Here is a 21,350-nt window from a genome sequence, read left to right as displayed (position 1 = left end):
AGCTTACTCTTAAAGTACGGAGTACCCTAGGGATCAGTTCTAGGCCCAGTACTGTTCACTATGTCTACATATCCACTCAGCGGTGTCATACGGCCAACCGGCATCCTATACCATTTCTTTGCCGATGACTCACAGTTATACAATTCCTCAGTACCATCAGAGGTGTCGCATCTGGCAGAGATAATCAGTAGTACCGTTGCAAGGGTGAGCAATTGGAAGGTTGAAAATAAACTCAAGATGAACGAAGATAAGACAGAAATAATTAAGACTGGCACTCGGAACAACGTCTCGAAAGTTAAAAGCACAGATTCTCTTTTTATTACGAACTGCCAGCTTCCTTATGTCCCTGTAGTGCGGAATCTTGGAGTTTTCTTCGACTCAACACTACCTTTGGACCCACACATAAGTCAGCTATGCAAAGGTCTTTATCTGCAGCTGCGCAGATTAGGCCAGATCCGACCATATTTAACAACAGAGTCAACAAAAACGCTAGCTGTGGCATTCATACTCTCCCGCCTTGACTACTGCAACGCCGTGCTAGCAGGTATACCCGATTACGAAATAGCCAAGCTGCAACGTATACAGAACATCGCCGCACGAATAGTACTTAGTAAAACAAGACAAGATTCTGCTACTACGCTCTTGCGCACGCTCCATTGGCTTCCCGTGAAAGCGAGAATCGATTACAAGGTCGCCACACTTTGTCATCAGTGTATATATAACAATGAGATGCCCTTGTACCTTAGCGAACTGATTACTCCACATGTCCCCCAGAGAGCCCTGCGCTCAATGGACTCAACGCTTTTTGCCACGTTACTCCATCAAAAGCTACGGTCTGCGGGCTTTTTCAGTGCACGGACCAAAGGTTTGGAACTCACTCCCCATTGATCTCAGACAGACAACATGCTACTCCACTTTTAAGAAGAACATTAAGACCTACTTGTTTAAAACTTTTTTAGATTAGTTCTTGAATGCTGCTGTCGTGTTTCTGTTTGTAATGTTATTACAGCGCCTTGAGCCTACTTTTTGTTTGTTAACAGCGCTTTATAAATAAAATTACTATTATATATATATATATATATATATATATATATATATATATATATATATAAGAGAGAGAGAGAGAGTGGGAGAGATAGATTAATAGATAGATAGATAGATATAAATATACATATACATATAAACAAGACCATAGTATTTGTGACGACATGAATTATCATTCTAATCTTCATAACGAAATGTTATTGTTTCAAAATTTAATTGTTTTAATTTGATAAGCCGTTCGCTAGTTTATAACAGTTAGTGTCTTAATTTTAGATACTCAAAGAAAGGACAAAGTATTTCTATGCTCAAGACGTTAGATACAGTCAAAATTTGGCAGCTTAAGTGGAATTTCAATTAACAAGACCTGAAAAATTTCTTTAAGGCCATTTCATTGATGCCTTTTTTGGGTAATATAAACTTTAAAAAAATAAACTGTATAAAATCTTATACTCTGCTAGTAATATCATTGGCAGAAAACAAACCCCACATAGATATTTATTTGAGAAAAACATTGACAAGTAAGCTATGTTATGCCACCATTAGGAAGTAAACGCATACTCCCTGAATAGCATATCTCTTACGAGGGTGGTTCTGATTTATGTCGTAAGTCTTAGTCTGGTAATATTCAGAAGATTGCCATCAAATCTGGAATAAAGATAGATGCTTTCTTGGGATTTTTCAAACGCTTTATGGATTAGCAGTAAAAAGTGTATTCCGAAGATGTCTGGGGCTAGAAAACATCCTTGTTTAGCAACGCTGTTTAGTAGGAACATTACGAAACTGTCGCCGTTGAACCGCAAATTACCCATCATATTTTGGCGTAAGGAAACTATTACATTTAGCAGCTTGAGTGGACAACCCATTATCTGTAATATTTTAATGAGGCCATTTCTGCAGACTAGATGGAAGGCACACACAATGCACAAAGGCATCTTTTGTTTTCGGAACTTTTTATATAGCTGGCGGATGAAGAATATCATGTTGATTGTGGATTTCCCTGAGTGACAGCCAAACTGTGATTCTGGATAGACCCGATCAGTGAGTTTTTGTAACATGGGAAGTATTGAGATGCTACAGAAGTATCCTAGTTATCACATTAAAAGACCGCATCACAAACCAAGAGATTAGAGACAGGGCTACTGCAGCGGTTGGACTCCATAAATACCTGCTAAATATGGTAAAGAAAATTTCAAGCCATATTACAAGATCTTTGGGGCTTGCAAAGACCTTCCTTGAGAGAACAGTACCAGGAATAAGAAGAAGAGGCAGAAGAAAGCGATGGGAGGACAACATAAAAGAATGAACAGGCCTGCCATTGAAAGAGGTTCTAGCTAGAGCAAAAGCCTGAGAAAAATGGAATGGAGAAAGACTTAGGGATAAGTAAAAAAAAAAGGTAAATGTAAGTATAATTTAGAAAAGAACTAAGCCTACAATACTCAAGAGAGAAGTTCCACTGTAATTGTTGCAATCGCTTCTGTCACCTTTGTCCTTTGTACTGGTTTACCATGAATAAGATAAGTGGAATTAATTTTTCTTAGCATTTTTGTTACTCTTAATAACTGACATTTTTCTGGGTGGAAAGACATTTCTGTAATTCATCTAATTCTCTTTGTAAAATTTCTGTATCTTGTGTTGCACTGTTTCATAATTGCAAGTTGTTTTTTTTTTGGTCAACTTATGAACAATTGAGTTTTTGCATCAGAGTTCCAACTAACGACTTCTACATAAGACGGTGCGCAAAATGTTTTAAAACACTTTAAATATTAACACTTAACTGAATTCAAGGGGACAATAACGTCTATTGCGGTAAGTTCCGCTTAAGTCATTCTAAATAAAAAAAAAAAAATTAAAAATAAAACAAAATAAGTAAGTCAAATAATTTAAAGTTGATTATATTTGGACAGCAAATTATGCCTGTCATACTAGTAGTTTTCATTGTGTGACCGATTATTAAGTGACTTTTTTTTTGTTCGAAAAATACATTCATTTTCTTATTTCTAGGACAAATATCGTCACAACGATTTTTAAAATAGGCTACGCATCCAGTATCCAGCTATAAGAAGAATACTAAGAAATACAAAAATGGAAACAACAGACATACAGTTTGTGTATGTAAAAAATATAACTTTTTTCTTTTTTTCACAAAAAGATCCAGCCTTGGAGTTTATAATTCACATTTAAATAAATTTACGTCAAGTATAAGCTAGTGGGGACATTGTAACTACGGCATTCTTGACCAAAGTTAGTCTATTTTTCAGCTTCAAGTAAGTAAACAAACTGTTTAGACTATAATTGGCATTGATTTTTACTTACCGTTAGTACAATTCAGTGCATCGCTGTAACCGAGACATCCTTGTACACATTTCCCAGTTCTACTGTTGCAAGTAGTATTAAAACATCTATCACTGCATTGGCTGGTACAGTTTACACCCCACAATCCTGTTTCACATTCTAGATATGAGATGAAGTTGTTAATTTTAAAATAATTTTTTAGAGCTTTACTTCGGCTTAAATATTAGTCAAAGCAAGACTAAGATACCAGTTCAGTACACTAATACTGCATCTCTGGTGACCATTAATGGCTAAACACTTGAAATTGTTGATCATTTTTCTATCTTGGCTCCATCATATCCAACGATGCTTCTCTGGATAAAGACATTAACAACAGGATAGCTAAAGCAATGGGCACCATGTCAGGGTTGCAGAAAAGAGTCTGGGACAACATATTGCTGACTAGCAATACTAAAGCCTTAGTCTTCCGGACCTGTGTGATGAGCACTTTGCTATACTGAAGTGAAGCATGGTCAACCTACTCATAGCAGGGAAAAAAGCTCAATGTCTTCCACCTCCGATGCCTAAGGTGGATCTTTAAAATAAGGTGGCAAGATAAAATAACCAACGAGGAAGTGCTACGAAGAGCAGGGTGCCAGGACATCCGCTGTGTTATCAGCAACAGACGCCTTGGCTGGCTTGGCCACGTTCGTAGAATGCCAGTAGGTCAAATTCCACAAGACATTCTGTATGACTATCTAACAGAAGGCAGGAGAGCCTCTAGTCGCCCACTTTTACGGTATACGGATGTATGTATACAAGATATAAAGCTCTTCGAAATTGACACTAACAGATCTGAAAAAAATGCACTGTATAGATCCACATGGAGAGAGAGCATAAAAGAAGGGTCTCGAATAGCATATGCCATAAACAACAGCAGCAGAAAAGAAAGTGAAAAGCGCCTGGTGATTACATATGCCCAACCTCTGACCGCAGCTGTGTATCAAGGATTGGCCCCTTCATTCACAATAGAAGTTTCAAAGGAAAAGATCGTGTCTCGAGACGTAAAATGCCACTGTAATGTTTTTATCCATTTATGGGCAGCTTTATCATCCCATATTCTTGAAAACATTATTTAAAATTAAATACACGAATTGATCAACAAAGAGGGTCGAATTGGCTAAATGGGCACTCGGAATAATGCCCTGTGGGCCGGTACCCAATATGGTTGGTCGGGAGCCCAATTCGGCTGCATGGATGTCACTAATGATTAAAATTTAATTATATTCTCTTATAAAAGGAGCACTCTATACTATGAGGAATGGTTTGTTTAGAAACGTCCGTGCCAATTCGGACACCCAGTCCGCCCCTGTTTACAAACAGTTATTCTTCCAATTGAAATAGTATAAGAAAAGATAAAAAATAAAAAAAAAAGATAACCTTCCAATTTAATGTCACAAGAAGTATTAAGACATATCACTGGTTCAATCTAAATCCCAAAGTTAAGTTTAATATACTTGGCAAAAAAATAATAATAACATTGGACCTAAATACCTTTTTCAATTTTTAAAAAACGATGGATATATATATATATTTAAATAATAATTACAGTACAAAAAAAAACTTAAAATATTTTGTTAACGCATTGATGTAGAGCAGTGTTTTCAATTTTAGCGGTCCCCTTAAGGAGAAAAGCCGATATTAGGTTTGTGCTAAATGTCCGTCTGTCCGTCTGTCAGGATGTCACACTCAGATCTCGAAAAATAGAAGAGATATAAAAAATATTATTTCACCATTACATGCGGCTTGATAAGTTTAGGTGCAACGGCTACTTTTGGTTTTCTAAAAGCAAACCGTTTAATTTATAAAATTAATTATGCAAGCGATTTTTTCATAAAAATAAACCAATTCTAAAACAATTACGTAAATGTAAGGGAGGCAATGTTCTAATATTAATATACTAATGCGCATCCTCAACATACGTAGATATTAGCTAGCCACCAGTGACCACAGACCCATATTGATCAGTATCGATACCTCCCTCAAAATATCAGAAAACTCCACCATTCCCAGATGGAACTACAAAAAAGCCAACTGGCACCTATTCTCAAAGCTCACAGACCTATACACAACTTCAATAAACTGCAAATCAAATCAGGTTAATAAGTCATTCTCAGCTTTCTCCAAAGCAATCATCCTAGCTGCTAAGGAATCAATTCCTAGAGGAGCAAGAAAAGATTATATCCCCAACTGGTCTGATCACCTTCAACAACTCCACAATGCCACTATTGAAGCCAGAAACACAGTAAAAAATAACCCTTATATAGAAAATAACATAAATCTAAAAGCAGCTAACGCAGCTTTCAGGAAAAATTACTTTTCCGTTATGAGGAAAAGTTGGCATGAAAAAACAGAACAACTAAACGTAGAGAGAGATGGCCACAAACTCTGGCGTATAGCCAAATGTCTCAACCAGGAAGAAAACAGAACAACTCCTATAGTAATAGAAAAGGACAACAAACCCCTGAAAGGTCTAGAAGCAGCAAATGAATTCATTAAGTTTTTCCAAAGCGTAGGACAAATACAAATTAATGAAAGTAGAAATAAAGATGCAAACTCAGAAATCCAAGATAAAATTAAAGAAAACAATCCAGCTTACTCCTTGGGAATGACCACTAATCTTAAAATGAAGTAACTAGATGAATCCCTAAAAGTCCTCAAACCATAACAAGACCCGGGCACAGACAAAATATCAAATGGCTTGCTTCTTCACTTGGGTCCTCAAGCCAAAAGAAAACTGCTACAATTATTCAATGCTAGCTGGAAATCTGGCAGAATTCCAAACATCTGGAAAAAAAGGCATTATGATCCCTATACTAAAGCATGGCAAACCAAGAAATAAACTGGATAGCTACCGTCCCATCAGCCTCACTAGCTGTACTTGCAAACTGATGGAAAGAGTGATAAATAGAAGGCTGACATGGATCCTTGAGTCAAATAACCTACTCACTGAAGCCCAGGCTGGCTTTAGAAAAGGCAGATCAACAGAAGATCAAATTGCCTTCATCATACAAGAAATAGAAGACGGCTTTCAAGAAAAGAAACCAACAACAATTGTGTGGGTTGACTTAGAAAAAGCATTTGACAAAGTCTGGGAACAAGGTCTCTTGCTCAAGCTAATCCAGCATCAAATATCCCACAGAATGTACAACTGGATAAAGGAATACCTAAATAATAGAAAAGCTTTAGTTTGCATGCAAGGACAAAGAAGCCACACAGTGGGTATAAAAAATGGCGTCCCCCAAGGAGAAGTTCTATCCCCAACACTTTTCCTAATATTTATAAACGATCTAAATCAAAACCTACCAAAAAAGTTAAAAGCATTAAAAGCAGCATGTATGCAGATGACCTTGCCTTAATTAGCACAGAAGAATATGTAGGAACATCGAAATTTCAATTACAAGATGCTCTTGATAAACTCAATAAATGGTCCAAAGACTGGGACATGTCCATTAACACAAAAAAGACAACATATACCATATTCTCACTGTCAACAAAACAACAAACAATAAAATTAACATTTGATAAGGAAGCTTTAGAAAAAAATGACAGCCCTACTTATCTTGGAGTCACCTATGACCCGAGACTAACCTGGAAAAACCAAATAGATAAAACACAGAGTAAAGGCATCCAGAGACTATCCCTCTTGAAAAAATTAGCTGGCACAGATTGGGGAGCTAATCACAACATCCTGAAAAAGACCTATACCAGTTATGTAAGACCTGTACTAGAATATGGTGCCACAGCATGGGGCTCAGCAGCCCAAACCAACCTAAGAAAAATAGACAAGGTTCAAAATATTGGTCTAAGGATAATGACAGGAGCTATCAAAACAACACCCATAAGAGCTATGGAGGAAACCGCTGCCCTGATCTCTCTGGATGAAAGAAGAGAAATAAAAATCCTTTCCCAATTCACTAAATTGGAAACCTTGGAGAGGCACCCACTCAGAACAAAAATCCACAAAACTGGCACAAAAAACCGTCTCAAAAGGACAAATTTCATACAGGAATCTCTAAACCTAAAAAAGAAACACCAACTTGAAAAAATTACTCTGGAATCCTCGATACACTATAATGAATCTCCACCCTGGGACGAAAGCCCTCTTCCTACTATAAGGGACCATATTGAAAACATAAAAAGAAAATCTGATTACAGACCAAGGAAAGGAAATAGTAAACTGTTTTCTACATACCAATTACCCTAGCAATCAGTGGATCAGAGTTTACACGGATGGCTCATCCCATAAAGGCACCACAAATGGAGGAGCTGGAATACTTATCGAATGGCCAGATGGAGGAAAACTAGAAAAATCCATTGCAACTGGAGAGCTCTCTGACAGTCACAGAGCAGAAAGGAAAGCACTAGCACTAGCTGCTACCATGCTAGCAAATCATCCAAGTTCCCCTCACAGTCAGATTGTCTTTCTAACAGACGTGAAAACAACCCTCCAAAGCTTGCAAAACTCTGATTCCCCTTATATTAAAAACCTCAGAACAGCACTTACAAAGCTCAACAACAACAGCAAAAAAAACTGTTATTCAATGGATACCAGCTCACATACAACTAGCAGGAAATGAGAAGGCTGACACACTCGCCAAGAGTGGGAGAACAAACTCACAAGTAAACTCTGCACTCTATCCAGAAGAAATGAAGAAATTAATTGTAGATAAAATAAATGAGAAATGGACGAGCTCCCATCCAAATCACAAGAAAGATGACGCTTACTATAAGCTATCCCGACAAGACCAACGTCTAATCTTTCGACCCAGGACCGGACACAACAGAATGCGACAACACATGTTCCGGAAGCTCAAAATTGGAACCAGTGAAATCTGCCCATGTGGAGTATCACCAGAAAATGCCGACCACGTCCTCCAAAACTGCTCTCTCTACCAAGAGGCCCGTATAAGACATTGCCCCCAAATCACCCCAATAGAAAGAAAACTATTGGAGAGCTCTCTGATTTGGAAACCACTCCAACATAACAATGAGAACGATAAAGAAGAAGAAGAAGATCTTAGATCTTGGATATATATATATGGGCCTATATATATCTTAAGAGTGCTAAATCAGAAGTTTAGTTTAGGTAATCCTTATACTAGTACAATTTAAATAAAAAATGCCTATAGTTTTTTTTTTTGGTAACTGCGCTAGAAGTCAAGCAGACGTTGCCGAAGTACAAGCTTAAAACCTGTTCTTTTCTATTTTTTTTTTAAATTACAAAACAATGCCAAAAGTTTATCTAAAGTCGCTCTTCTGACATATTGTACATATTTGGTAGTTGTCATGCCGAAATGTGTAATATATCTCAGTATCAATAATTGGCTATTAGTTTTTTTATTAAGTTAACAGCAATGGCTGGTCGTTCGCTTAGCTAACTGACTGTATTATTTCAAAGGTCCCAAGTTCATAGCTGCTTGCTGCCATCCCCGTCTTGAATATTCTTTGAAAATAGGTGGATTATATAGGGAGGGATCCGACGTGGGCCGCCTCTTTGTAATCATGTTTTCTCGTTAATGGAAAACTTCTCATAGTCTGAATATTTAGCGAAATATTTTTTTTAGATATTAATTCACATGGCTGTCTACTAGTTAATTATTCCAGCAGTTCGTGGAGCACATTTTTTTTAGGTCTTGCAGAACACTAAGGTTCTGCGGAACACAGTTTGGAAAACACTGGTGTAGAGTAGCTTTTCAACGTTAATAACCAAAACCAAAAAATAGAATAAACATAAAAATAAGAAAAAGAGAAAAAGAGAAAAACAACTATTGGTATTAAACATACTATATATAAAAAAACAACGAATGAAAACCAAACATTTATAGTTGAACGAGAAGATAATTGACTAAATTTTTTCCTGACATGCAAAGTAGGAATGGCGTGAAAAAAATGTCAAATCAAATAAATGACAAGGTTTGTACACATTTCTTAGTAGGTCTAATTGTTTCAGTTTAATATGTCATTTTAACCTAGATATATGTAGGGTATTTTAACTAGAGACTAAATAAAAGCTACTATATATTACATAAGTGATTTAAAAGTCTAACATTATAGAAATAAATAAATAAATAAATATAAATTATAATAAATATAATTAAAATAAATATATATATATATATAAATATATATATGATTTCCATCAGCTGATGAACATTATAGAATCCAACGGTATAAGCATCAAGATAATGCACTTTAACATGCTGTATAAAGCAGGGCCTGGGAAACCACAGTCACCAACTTAAAAAAAAAATTCCAGGTATTATGAAGTGCCTCAGGTATATCCCATTGGTCGCTGGCCAAACAAGAAACTTTGGTAAATAAGAAAGAAGCATCTTATTGATTAATACATTTTTTAGAAATACTGGAATGGGTGGGCCACATCCTTTGCAAGTCTTCGGCCGACATCACAAGACAAGAACTACCATGAAACCTTTAACAAAAGAGAGGAGCTATACAATAATGCATGGCGCTGAGATTTCAATGCAGTTGTAAAGCAGATGGGAAATAAAGCTGGGACAGTTGTAGTGATTTGCCTAGAACCAAAAACAATACCCCAGACGAAACCAGAGGCATAGAGAAAAAAATAAGGTGCCAGGAGTCAATAGCAAGTATATACTGTTAGGCACTTAACATAAGACTGCAGCATAGTTGACGGATTTAACGCGACATTTTGTGACGTCATGAACAGTGGGGTTTGCTTTGCTGATGCTAGTAGGACTTAAAGATGATATTTAATGACAGAGACCCAACTCCGACCTTTACTTATTAGACGTTGTTCAAGTTATTTAATTAGTCTAGACTTAGTTCTTTGCTTGTTCTTGTGATAGTTTGTCGTTGCAACGATCTCACGTAATACACAGCAGTACAAGACACTCAAACACATATTTAACGAAGTCAGATACATTTACAACAAAAAGGCTAACCTATTACGATGCGTATTCTAAATATCTCTTGTTATGAAAAGACAAAACAATGGAAATACAGTGAGTTTTAAAGTGTTAAATAAAAACTAGTTTATTTTTTCAGTAACAGTAAATATATTTTTTTTTCTTTATTTTTAATATTACATGTATTTTTTACTTACCAATAGTACAATTAGGAGGATCACTGTAGCCAAGGCATCCTTGATCACATACCCCAGTTCTACTGTTACATGACCAACATCTGTCATTGCATTGGCTTTTACAGTTTACACCAAACCACCCAGTTTGACATTCTAGTCGTAAGTTGAAAGTATTAATATTTAAATTAGCTTCAACGTTCTATGCATAAACGTGCGTACAACACACACACACACACACACATACATACATATATATATATATATATATATATTAGGGGTGCACCGGATAGTCGCTCCGGCTCCGGCGGCTTCTGCCGAATATTCGGCATTTTTTACTATCCGGTAGTGATATCCGACCGGAGCCGAATAGCACCGGATAGTAAAAAATACAACTATTTAATATGCATAAAGTGGACCTCGTTCCATTAATGTCTGTTGTAGGATGTATTAATGTTTATATTAAAACAAAATAATGTGCTAAAAAATGGAGCCGTTATGAATATGCACCAAACATTGTTTATTATAAAGACAAGGCCTGTTAATAACTTAATATAAATAGAAATGAAACTTTACATCATAAATGCCCTTTACATACAGAGGAGCAATGGCTGACACTTTTTTCAATTTGTCTTTGACATTTGAGTAGGTTAGTTAACATGTTTAAATGTTACATTCCTTGACTACGTCATGCTGACCAGACGTCTGTCTAGCTGTGCGGGTATATCTCCAGAGGTAGAGATGAACAGCTCACACCCCTTTTATTTGTTTTGTCCATCACATTGAGTTTTTTTTTTTTATAGGCATGTGACCACAAGTTAAATATGATGGACGTAGGTTTAATGTCAGCGTATTGACACTCTCTAGAGGTCACACCTTTCGGGGGAACTGAGTTTGTTTATTTAATGTTAATCTTTATTAGGGGGGCTGGACTCACAAGAGCGACACCTCTAAGGTAACCAGGTATATTTCCAAATGAACAACTCCCTCCCCCTTTGATTTGTTTAGCCCATCACATTGAGTTCATTGATTGACAGGTGACCCCAAGTCAGATACGATGGACGTAAGCACTCTCTAGAGGTCACACGAGGGAACTGTTTGTTTACTTAGTAGTTAATCTTAATTGGAGGGGTGGGGGCGGACTGGACTTCAAGCCAAACATCTACACGGGTATCCGGACAAAGAGTTTCCTTATTTGGAGAAAAATCTTAATCACGTGGTTGGGTTAGAGGCCACACCTTTTCAAGTGTGCCGAGTTACTTGAACATAAATCTCAATTAGTAAGCTGGACAAAAGATCACACGCACCTAAACGAGTGACATTTAGCTACACAGAACACAAACCGCGAGATTATACAGCCCAGTAAGCCAATAACTAATTATTTTGTAGAAGACACGACCAGGGCTATCTTAAATGGAGAGCTAAACACCCCCTACTCTTTATTTTATTTCTTTGGTCCTTGTCACCCAATTTATTGATAGACATTTACCACTTTTAAATCAGAATGAAAAATCACAACGTGCTAACAAAGGATATTACACTGTCAATAAATACTACGGTTAAATAATTTTTCTAACGTATTTACTTGAATATTACTCCTACAGTTAAGTGTCTTGATTTGATAACAATATTCTTAATAGGCTTACTATCGTTCCTTTTTGTAACAGTTACTGAAACCACGAATAAAATAATTAATAAGTAATAATTAAGGAAGATGTTTCTAATATACGTTCTTTGCATTTAATGTTTCTTACGTACGTTCTTTGCACAATAAAATAAACAAAGTTGTGCATGTTTGCGTATGTGTATTTTTTTGCCTTGTATTAAAATCTTTAGAAAGAAAGCTAATTTCATTGTTTAATTCTTTTGACTTAATAAATAACGGAAAACCTTACAGTCAATTTTAAAATCGCATAAAATAAATTGAACAATAGTACCGCAGTTAGATCTAGCAAACAAAGAAACAATATGCTGGAGTGTAAAAAAAAAACTACCCTTGACCTCTAACTAGTGGACGGGTATAATTTATCTATACGCTTGACTGACCATGCCAATGTGTTATCTTTTTTGTCTGACACCCAACTCTATTGCGTGCGTATGCTCAAGTAAAAAACAATGTTTGATGGTTAACACAAACAACTATACACACTACACTAGGACTACATGTACATATATATATATGAGAATAAAAAAAGCAGCATTTCTCAACCTCCGGTAAAATACAAAACAACTGGGGCAGCGCTATAAGGTTCCCTAGTAGGGCTCGGGGCGAGGCCCCGACGCCAAAAGCGTTTTCTTGCTTTCTTCAATGCAGAAACGCATTCTCCTGACATCTACAGCTCATTATTCATCTGCATTCATACGCATTCTCCTGACATCTACAGCTCATTATTCATCAATGGAGTTCGGGGCAAAGCCCCGACGCCAAAAGCGTTTTCTTGCATTCTTCACTGCAGAAACGCATTCTCCTGACATCTACAGCTCATTATTCATCAATGGAGTTCGGGGCGAAGCCCCGACGCCAAAAGCGTTTTCTTGCATTCTTCACTGCAGAAACGCATTCTCCTGACATTTACTGCTCATTATTCATCAATAGAGTTCGGGGCGAAGCCCCGACGCCAAAAGCGTTTTCTTGCATTCTTCACTGCAGAAACGTATTCTCCTGACATGTACATCTCATTATTCATCAGTGGGGTTCCGACGCCAAAAAAGATTTCTTGCATTCTTCACAGAAGAAACGCATTCTCCTGACCAAAGGCTCATCATTCATACTATTAAAAAAGGACCTTTCGAATAATGTTGTACTTGAAAAGTATTCTAATATGAATTTATAGGCCCTTAATACATTGCAAATAAAACCGATTTTTTCCTTGAAAAGATAAGATAACCCACATATTTAGATTTTGGCTGTGAGGATCGATTCCGAAAAATTAAGTATTCGATAAATAATATTCAATAATATTCAAGTATAAATTGTGAGTTATAGTCCCAAATTTTTTAACTAGCAAAATATCAGATTGAGGTTGGGAAAAGGGACTATGAGAACAGTTAATTGGGTTTAGAACTCATCTCAATCGTGACTCTTATACTGAAAAATTTCGTTTGAATTCTAACTTTCTTAAAATAATTATTATAAATTCATATGAAATTAAATAAACTCTGTCTGGAAATGGGAGGGGTGGTAGAGTTAAAACGATTAATCCTCGCTCCTTTAATAATTTCTGCTAAAGATTGCATTTGGCATTAAAGAATAGGGGTGGGGCGACTCAACTAATTTTGTTCACAAACTATGATTCTCCATAAAAATAGGACCGCCCCCCCCCCCACTCAGAGGGCTAGAGTGGGGAGGGCAGTACATGCAATCACCCTCCCCCCAACCCCACCGAATCAGCCAAGATACCAGAAAGGGATTGACATAATATAAAATTAATAGAGTAATTGAATTAATTTTGTTCACAAACTATGATTTCTCCATAAAAGTAGGACCGCCCCCCCCACTCAAAAGGTTTAGGTGGGAAGGGCAGTAGAGGTATTCGCCCCCCCCCCCAATCGGCAAACAGGGAACGACATAATATAAAGATCGGTTAAAATATCAATAACAAGTTTTAATCATATAGATATTTAATTGATTCTGTTAGCAAGCTGTGATTTCTAGAAATAAATTGGACCGCCCCCCCCCACTCGTAAGTGTATGGGGGGGGGGGGGCGGGATTGATACCAGCGCCCCCTCCCGACCCCACCAAATCGGCCAACATACTAGAGGGGGGGGCGAAATAATCTAAAAATAGGTTGAAATATAAATAATTAGTATATATTATTAACATAAGTAATAAATTCGTATACAAATTGTGTAAATTCTATACTAAAATTTGGGCGGATCCATTGCCTTTCGAGACAAAAGGAGCCATATAATAATATCGTTTATATTTTTGTTGCGTATTTATTCCATTGACGTTCTTCAGTGCCACAGCGTATAACTTAAATTTTATGACGTGATTAAAACAAAACTTATATAGGCGATAATTATCAGCTCCAGAAGTCAGCGTTTATTAGAGTAAAAAATGGCGCTCCCAAATTCAAGAAAGAACAATTGACAAATTTAAAAAAAAGTTTAAATAACCTTCACGAGATAAGTTATCAGCGGCATGATCATAAGTATTCTAATCATTGTCATCTTTCAAAAGATTTCCACTACGTCTACCACACTTGGCCTTTGATCATTAATCATGAAATGTCTTGATGATAATATAGAAACAATATAGCTAAATACCGTGATTTATTGGCAGCATTTGAAAACAGCAATCTAAACCAATCTCAAGAACTGTTTTATAAACAAGAAGTGACTAAAATATTTAAACAAGTAAACACTGCCAAAGCTTTGGGACCCGACAAATTAAGTGGAGAACTTGTAAAGCTATGTGCTTATATCTTTTGTGCTATCTTCAACAAGTCCTGGCAAACGCACAAAAAATACCTTCCATTTGGAAGACATCTGAAATAATTCAAGTACCCAAAAGAAGATCATTGCTTCCAACAACGACCTACGTCCCGTAGCAATGGGATCAATTGCAATGAAGTGATTGGAGAAAATGATTTTAGAACATCTACTGAAAGAAGTCGAAACACGTCTTGACCCGCACCAGTTCGCTTATAAACCGTCAAGAAGTACAGAAGATGCAATACTATTTATGCTGCATTGTCTATACCAGGGGTGGGCAACCTTTTTCTGCCGAGGGCCACATTTAAAATATTTAAGGAATGGGGGGCCGCATATATATATATATATATATATATATATATATATATATATATATATATATATATATATATATATATATATTGCAATCCCAATTGAGTAATGTAGATTTAAACAAGATAATTTTACAAATGATTTTTCTAACTCTCGTCGTTGACTGTTTACATCACACTTCACCACCAATAAATAGTTGTACTTAATGTGAAGTAAATAACTGTTTACTCTCGTGCATAATGTTGTATCGAAACCGTGGAACTAGCTTACTAGTTATATCCTTGTGACTGCTGTCAAATTACAGTCAATAAGTCATATTTGATATTTTGGATTTTTGGCACATCAATAAGCATCGACCTGTTCCCTCGATCATTTTCAAACAAAAAAAAAAGCTCGTTGACGGATGAATGTGGTTCCAAATAATGTGAAAGTTTAGCATCAAAGTTTTTTTAAAGTGCCGATATACAGGCTCTGGCACCCAAGAGTTCCCTCTAAAGAACTGACTGGAACTTCTCTTTCATGTCATAGTAATCCATATAAGACTTGTACTTTTCAACCATTTCACTAGAAATAGTTTCACCTTTCAGCTAAGAAAAATGATAAAGCCTAATTTCACTTGCTGGCCTCAAGAAATGGAATAGTTTTGTTTGAAAGGATCTAAGATGCACAAGCATTTCATGTGTAAACAGGATATGGTAATGTTATAGAAGATGTCTGTCTTCCACTCTTCATTAGAAATATTAGTAACAAAGTCACAACAATGTCCTTCAAGGAACCTAATAATATTTTTCATGAGATTCCATATTATTCTAATGCTAGGCCAGCAGATACCACTGTGTTGGTGAACATCGAAATGTTTTGTTTTCAAATCTACAAGTACTTTTCGGAACTGCCAGTAAGGGTCGGCCTTGGATAATTGAAGGCGCTAAGCTAAGTGAATTTGGTGGCTCAAAATAAAATAGAAAAATATAAATTTACATTTGCGCATATGCACCATTGCAGCTTATAAAACATCTTAAGTTCTTCAACAATAACAGTGAGGACAAGTTTCGCTATTACTTCTCTGAATTAATAACATATGTATCTTGTGCGGGGCTCTCAACTAACGAAGCCCTAAACAACTGCATACTTCACCTAGGCCGACCCTATGCCTTTTTAAATTACGGTTGTAAATAGTACTAATTTTCTCGATATTCAATGCAGAGTTGTGTAAACTTTCACGTAATGAATTTATGGTTGAGTTATTGTTCTTTATTTTATCAGAAAGCCTGTTTTTCTCAGCCAAAGCACTGTCTCCATCAGTTGTTACCCTTGCCATCTTGTACAAGCCAACCCAACACTTGCCACACAGTTCTTTATAAATACTGGCCTGGGCTTGGGTCTTTGTTTGACTGAATGTTTCGAAATATTGCCATTTAAAATAATCTTGGTTTATGTAATTTGCCCACCCCTGGTCTATACCATCATCTTGATACTCAGAGACACTACGCCATTGTATTATTCTTAGATTTTTTATCCACATTCAACCACATGATACTAAAACAATCTGAATTGAACGTTATATGTAAAAGTGAACGGGCATGTGTCAGGCACGAGAGAGCTTAGCACTGGAGCGCCGCAGGGGTGCGTCCTGTCACCAGTATTGTATACCATATACACTAATGACATTCAGAGCCTATCAGCTGACACTCCCATCATAAATTTGCTGACGACACAGCAATCATCGGCCTTTTTGCAGGTGACGAAAATCTGTACCATTCAACTATTAACGACTTTTACCGAGGGTGTATTGATAACTTTCTAATTTTAAATGTTCAGAAAACTAAAGAAATGGTTATTGATTTTAGGAAACATAAAGGTCATATTGCAGAAATTTAGATAAACGACCAAACCGTTGAACAAATGCAAGAATATAAATACCTTGGTACAACCATCAACAACAAACTGAAACGGATTGAACACCGTCAAAACCTTTACACAAAATTTCACCAAAGTAGAAAGCTAAGGAAATTTAACATCGACCAACGATAATTAAACTTTTCTACACGGCAACCATCAGCAGTCTAATTAACTTTTCCATCACCTGCTGGTATGGTAATACTTCACTGGCACAAAGACTAAGACTAAATATACTAATAAAAAAAACATCGTATATCACTCGAACACAGCTACCATCTCTTGAAGAGCTTTTCCATGAAAGATACCTTTCCAAAACACGATTCTTAAAGACAACCTGCACCCATTAAACCACTGTTACATAAGATCTGAACGAAGTGGTCGTCTCCTTTCCATTAGGACCAAAACTGAAAGATTTAAAAACTCGTTTATCCCACTTTCGGTCAGAGTGTTACAAGGTCATCAGTCGTCATCGAGAAGTTCATAGAAGTCAGATTCATAAAGCGCTGGTCGTCAATGTGTATGTGTTTCGTGTGTGAATGTTGTTATAATTTTTCATCTATACTGTTATTGTACAGTAGTTACGCCGAGGTTGTCAATTGTAGTCAAACTAAATTTCCATTTGATTGGATCAATAAAAGTTATCTTATCTTATCTCTTATCTTATCTTATTATAGTATATCTACTTATTTACATATATTCTTTCATTTCTAGACAATTATGAAGAGAAGATGGGGAACACTATAAACACTATTATAATATGCAAAAATATATAAAAAACACTATAAATAAACATATTTATATATTATACTAGACATATATTACCCGTGGCCCGCGGGTCTTAATTTGCGTATCACTGTCGATTTAGTCACTGGGAGTGTTTTGGAAAAAATAAAACGAAATAATTACGCTATAAGTAAAGCGAATGGGTAAATGTAGAAAAAGTATGAATGGAGCTATCAAAATAGCTAATCGACTTAAATCCATTTTTTTGAAATGAATAGACTTAGTTTTGTATGTTCATGTTCAAAGTATAAAGATCTTGAGTTAGACATATCTAATTCTAGATCTACACTAATCTAGAGTTAAATATTGGCTTGGAAAGAGTTCATTCTGCGCTTGCGTGAAAGCTTCGATTAATGAATAAAACTATTAGAATATATCTCAACACGAATTCGCAGCTTAAGCGAACGAATGTATGAAAAAAATATTACGGTATTTTCTAATGAAAGAATGTACGTCGTCAGTATTTCTTAATTCGCAGATATAAGGAATGAATTTATGTAAAAAATGCTTTTGAAACACAAATTTCAAGGTTACTTACATTAAATATTGAAATCAATGGACTATATTTCGTATTTTCATGTGTCAAAATAAAAAACTATCTACACAAAGTTCAGTTCTTAAAATTAGATCTAGATCTAGATCCTTTCGATCTCTTCTCATGTAAACATAGCCTAGACCGATGAAGTTATAATGCTTTCATAGAGTTGGTCAACTTTTTTTTTTTGAGGGTCTTAAGTTTGTTTTTGGGCTACAATACATACACTACGGTCTAAGTTAGTACCCAAAGAACATTTACGCCTAGTTTTATTAAGATTGGTCAAATGGTTTTAATTTCTATTCGGCACATACATACATACATACGCCTTACATTCTACTTTATAGCATAGATCAAATAAGGGCTTAAAGGCAAAGCCTATACAACACAATTACACAATGACTAGGAAAATATATTTAATTGGGGGTGAAATTTTGTTAACGATGTACACGATCAGTGAAATGTCTATAAAAATCGTTAGAGCCGTTTTTTATTTTAAATCAGTGTCCAGGTTCCTCTGTCCTCCATGAAGTTTGAAATGAATATTGGTATTGTAATCAAATATTAATGACGAATGAAAAAATCAAATTTCTCATTCCTGGCTTCTGGTAAACATCCTTTTTTAAGGAATATATCTAAAGTATAGATCTCTTTTTCTTTATCTTTTAAATCTTCTTTATCTTCTAAAAATCCAATAACTTAAAAGAATAATTTATTAAAAACATACCTCTCTATTGTGATATTTTCGTACTAGAATATCAACTTCATAAAATAGTTTACCTGTTTCACATTTTGGTGGGTCACTATAACCGAGGCAATATTTATTACAAAGTCCATCGTCAAAACGGCATACGTCTGGACACTCACTGCTACAATTTTCCCTGCACTGAACACCCCAAGTTCCTTCTGGGCATTCTGTATAGTATAGCACAAATTATATATATATATATATATATATATATATATACAGTGCTTTGTTTGTAAAAAAAAAATAGGTGTCGGTACTCAGTAGTTGATTAACTTTTAACTACTAAAAATTAATAATATACGTTAAAATACAAGAATAGTAATAATTGTTTCAAAAAGGTGGCACGAAGAAGCCCAATATATATATTGCAGGGGAGGGATTAAAAAATACCCCCGAAAAATAATCATAGCTACGACCATGATTTGATTACATGATCATCTACATATTATGGGACCATAAGATAGAAGGGTCGATGTAGAATATAATAATAGGATAAACTCCTTTCCGGGGTCAAAAGTTAATAAAAAGGATTCATCTCGAACATTTCTGGAAGCTTTCAAAGAAGGCAAACTGATTTAGCAAGGCCTATGGGAATAAAACTTAGAACTCAATAAGTCCAAGAAAGTGGTAAAATGTATCGCTCAATAATTAAACAGGTTTTAGATATATTTTTAATCATGGTTTAGAGAATGCGTGACCACGTTACAGGACGATAAAGAGAGGGTGAGATAAAATAAAATTAAAATATAAACAAATACTCACCACCGTAAGCCATAAACTTCTCTATTATTGTTGTTAAACTTGCATTCCTCGCATCTTCAGTAATAACGTTTATATATTGTACAGGTGTTGTTACCGAAGAAGAAAATATAAGAGGATTTGTGTGTTGACTTTCAATTCTCCAAGTGTAGATCAAGACTCCATCATTATCAAATACCTCTATTACAGCTCTGGAGAAGACTAGTAGTATTTTTTGTCTAGATTTAATACTAACAACTAGATGGACTCATACAATGGTCTACATCATACCAAAATATACATCGTGAATAAGCTTATAGGATCATGCTTTTCCGACAGACTAAGTTAAAAGTCTGAGAGGATTTTCGAGCAATGTATAATTTTTATGCATTCCACCTTCGCATCTATTTTATATATGGATCCCAATCGACACATACTTTTTTCATACTGATAATCAAAGTTATAAATTAACTAACTAGTAATAAGTTTGCAATGTTCACCAATGTAGAATCAAATTTGTAAACATTCATTAGTAAAAAAAAAAAGGAAATTTTATTTTAAGCTGGCAATAGTAATCTCTCAAAGCAACGTCTTTTACATTTGGACAAAGCTTATATCAACCCACTTAGTCTGTCTGAAAACTGTGTACACGTTATTTCTCCCACACCCATTTTCGGATGAAGCTGAAAATTCGCACAATTATTCGTTGACATATACATGACATGAATAAAAAAGTAACCAATGGGACAATTAATTACTGGTAACTAATTATTTTGTTCAATAGCAACGAAGGAAATTATTAGTAGAGTATTCAACAAATATGGCTAAATTCATTCGGTTTAGTCCCCTTAAATAATTATTATCGCTATATTTTCCTCACGCTTTCTCCGATCAAGTTGATAATTTAAACTACCATCTATTGTACCTAACAAAAAAAATCGATAAACAAGACTACTCAAGTTGCAAATAAATTATTGGTAATTAATTTTTTGTTTGATATCAAATAAGGGAAATAACGTGCTTGTACATTATTGGTAGATATAGTTTTCAGGACGAAAATCTTCACCTAAAGATAAACTTTTTTAAAAGTAATTTATAATTGCTTGTTTTGTCTATTTATTTAAAAATATCTCACAAGTTTCCATTTTTCATTTTCTTTTTGCTTTCTTCCCCCTTTTAGTTTACTTAATCCCAGCATCATATTTCTTCAAATCGCTTTTTCTCTTTTTCTCTCTTAATCTATTGTGTTAGCTAATGGACCACACGAGTAATCCTACTAATCGAACTATAAACAAAGAAAAGAATAATGTGAAGAACTTATGGTGTCAAAATTCTTCAAAAATTTTAAATATTTACATGTAAAGGAGTTTCATTAAAAAAAAAGTATTTTATTCGTCTCTACTCAACGATGCAGTTTGGTGTCAGTGGCGTAGCAGGCTCTGCAAGTGTGTAGCACTGA

General features: G+C 35.4%; 1 protein-coding gene across 2 annotated transcripts in view; it reads right to left on the bottom strand.

The window, feature by feature from the left end:
* The window catches only part of LOC106076126 (multiple epidermal growth factor-like domains protein 10), a 219,373-nt gene that overhangs the window by 16,763 nt on the left and 181,260 nt on the right, over positions 1 to 21,350 (bottom strand). The window contains exons 7-10 of one of the 2 annotated variants that reach the window (XM_056029084.1): positions 19,916 to 20,113; positions 19,186 to 19,320; positions 10,463 to 10,594; positions 3,358 to 3,495 (exon numbers count right to left, since the gene is read on the bottom strand). The exons of the other annotated variant lie outside the window; for it this stretch is intronic. Coding sequence (XP_055885059.1) covers positions 3,358 to 3,495; positions 10,463 to 10,594; positions 19,186 to 19,320; positions 19,916 to 20,113 — 603 coding nt within the window. The remainder of the gene's footprint in view (positions 1 to 3,357; positions 3,496 to 10,462; positions 10,595 to 19,185; positions 19,321 to 19,915; positions 20,114 to 21,350) is intronic. 2 annotated transcript variants of the gene reach the window in all.

This window comes from Biomphalaria glabrata, chromosome 5 (genome assembly GCF_947242115.1).
Source record: "Biomphalaria glabrata chromosome 5, xgBioGlab47.1, whole genome shotgun sequence".
Taxonomy (NCBI): Eukaryota; Metazoa; Mollusca; class Gastropoda; family Planorbidae; genus Biomphalaria; species Biomphalaria glabrata.
Note: the sequence above shows the minus strand (reverse complement) of the source record. Positions and strands in the feature narration are given on the sequence as shown.